Below are 1,518 nucleotides of genomic sequence, written 5' to 3' on the forward strand. Positions count from 1 at the left end.
AGGCACCACGGCCAGGCCCCCAGCCCTCCGGGCGGCAGGTGGTTATGTTTATAACCCGGGAGCACGCGAGCACGCGTGGGGGCGCGGTTACCTCGGTCAGCGTTGGCGAGAGCAACTGGGGCGACTGTGGACACAACACAGAGCAGCCTGTTAGCCCGCGGCCCCGGCGGCTGCTCGTGGGGAGACACGCGGGCACAGACGCTCACGTGACAGGGACATGAACCCACCCCAGGGCTCCCAGACCTTCTTTTTGGAGAAACGCGGTCAAGGGATGGCACCCTGAGAAAGAGGCCGGGACAGTGGAGCTGGTCTCCGTCCCGGTCCCCCCAGCGCCCCCTGCTCTCCAAGAAGTTTTTCCAACAGGAAGACTTGGTTCAGGGCGTGGGGAGGCGACGCCCTGGGGGTCCGAGGAAGAGAGTCTTCCGGGGCTCGGGGCGCAGGGCTCGGGGCTCAGGGAGGCCAGCGCTGCTGGTGGGGGCCTTGGGAGCAGGGACCAGCCTCCCAGCCAGGGACCCCCCCATTAGAGTAGGTGAGCACTGTCCGCCCCACAGACATTGGCTCCAGGGGGTGGTGGCCAAGTGGCTTGGCCTCCCGACCCTCTCCCAGCGCCTCCAGCAGCGCCCGACCAGACAGGAACGAGGAGGCCCCTGCCGGGCTCCGCTCAGGCAGCAGGAGGTGGGAGCAGGTCAGACCCTCCCCTCCGCCCCGCCTACTGGCCTCTTCCTGGGACTTATCACTCAGACCCGTGGGGTCCTGCCTGTCCCCAGGGACAGAGCCAGTGAGGAGGGGCCCCTGCTGGCCTCACCCTCCCCACCTGCCCTGAGCTGCCAGCCGTGCCCAGCCACTGTGACTGCAGACGTCAGCGGGGCTGGCGGGGCTGGCGCCAACCACCACCTTCAGCTTAGCGCCCAGGGCCCCAGCCTCCCTTCCCAGGCGGCCCTGCTGGAGACTCAGACAGGAGGGCCGGGCACGTGGAGGGAAGGGGCTCTGCCGCCAGGCCTCCCTCTCGGAATGGCACACACACCCGGGCTGCCAGCTGGCAGACAGTCCTGTTGGTCATAGGCAAAAAGGTCACACGGGAACCTCAAAACCCCCCCGGAAAACTGGGCACCAACGGCAACCCCGCCGTAAACGGAGGGCGGCTGCGCCTGAGAGTCAGTCATGGACGCTGCCCACGGGACCCACGGAGTAAATCATCCGGGTGCAGCCACGCCAGGGAGCGCCGGGACAGGGGACGGGCCCGGCTGGTGACGGGGAGCAGGCTGAAGGTACCGGATAAAGGAAAACTACATTTCGCACATCGTGAAAATGGTCCCGAACCGCAAGAAACAGGCGCTACTCCGTTCCCATCATCTCCTGAACACCGGCCACTGCCTGCTCCCGGCCACACAGGGCTTCCCAGGCTCGGCCCCAGGGAGCTGTGTGCGTCTGCCAGGGGCGTCTGGGCAGAGCGCAGCAGGGCTTTTTAGAGAGGACGCCCAGGGCCCGTCTCCGGGAGTGAAGGCCCCGCGTCGCCCA

The 1,518-nt window shown here is 67.5% G+C and overlaps 1 protein-coding gene across 1 annotated transcript in view; it reads right to left on the bottom strand.

Moving 5' to 3' along the window:
- ABLIM2 (actin binding LIM protein family, member 2) overlaps positions 1 to 1,518 on the bottom strand; it is a 90,544-nt gene that overhangs the window by 49,874 nt on the left and 39,152 nt on the right. Inside the window, exon 14 of the mRNA XM_014533444.1 lies at positions 92 to 127. Within this exon, the coding sequence (XP_014388930.1) occupies positions 92 to 127 (36 nt within the window). The remainder of the gene's footprint in view (positions 1 to 91; positions 128 to 1,518) is intronic.

This window comes from Myotis brandtii, unplaced genomic scaffold, assembly GCF_000412655.1.
Source record: "Myotis brandtii unplaced genomic scaffold, ASM41265v1 scaffold986, whole genome shotgun sequence".
In the NCBI taxonomy this organism is placed as follows: Eukaryota; Metazoa; Chordata; class Mammalia; order Chiroptera; family Vespertilionidae; genus Myotis; species Myotis brandtii.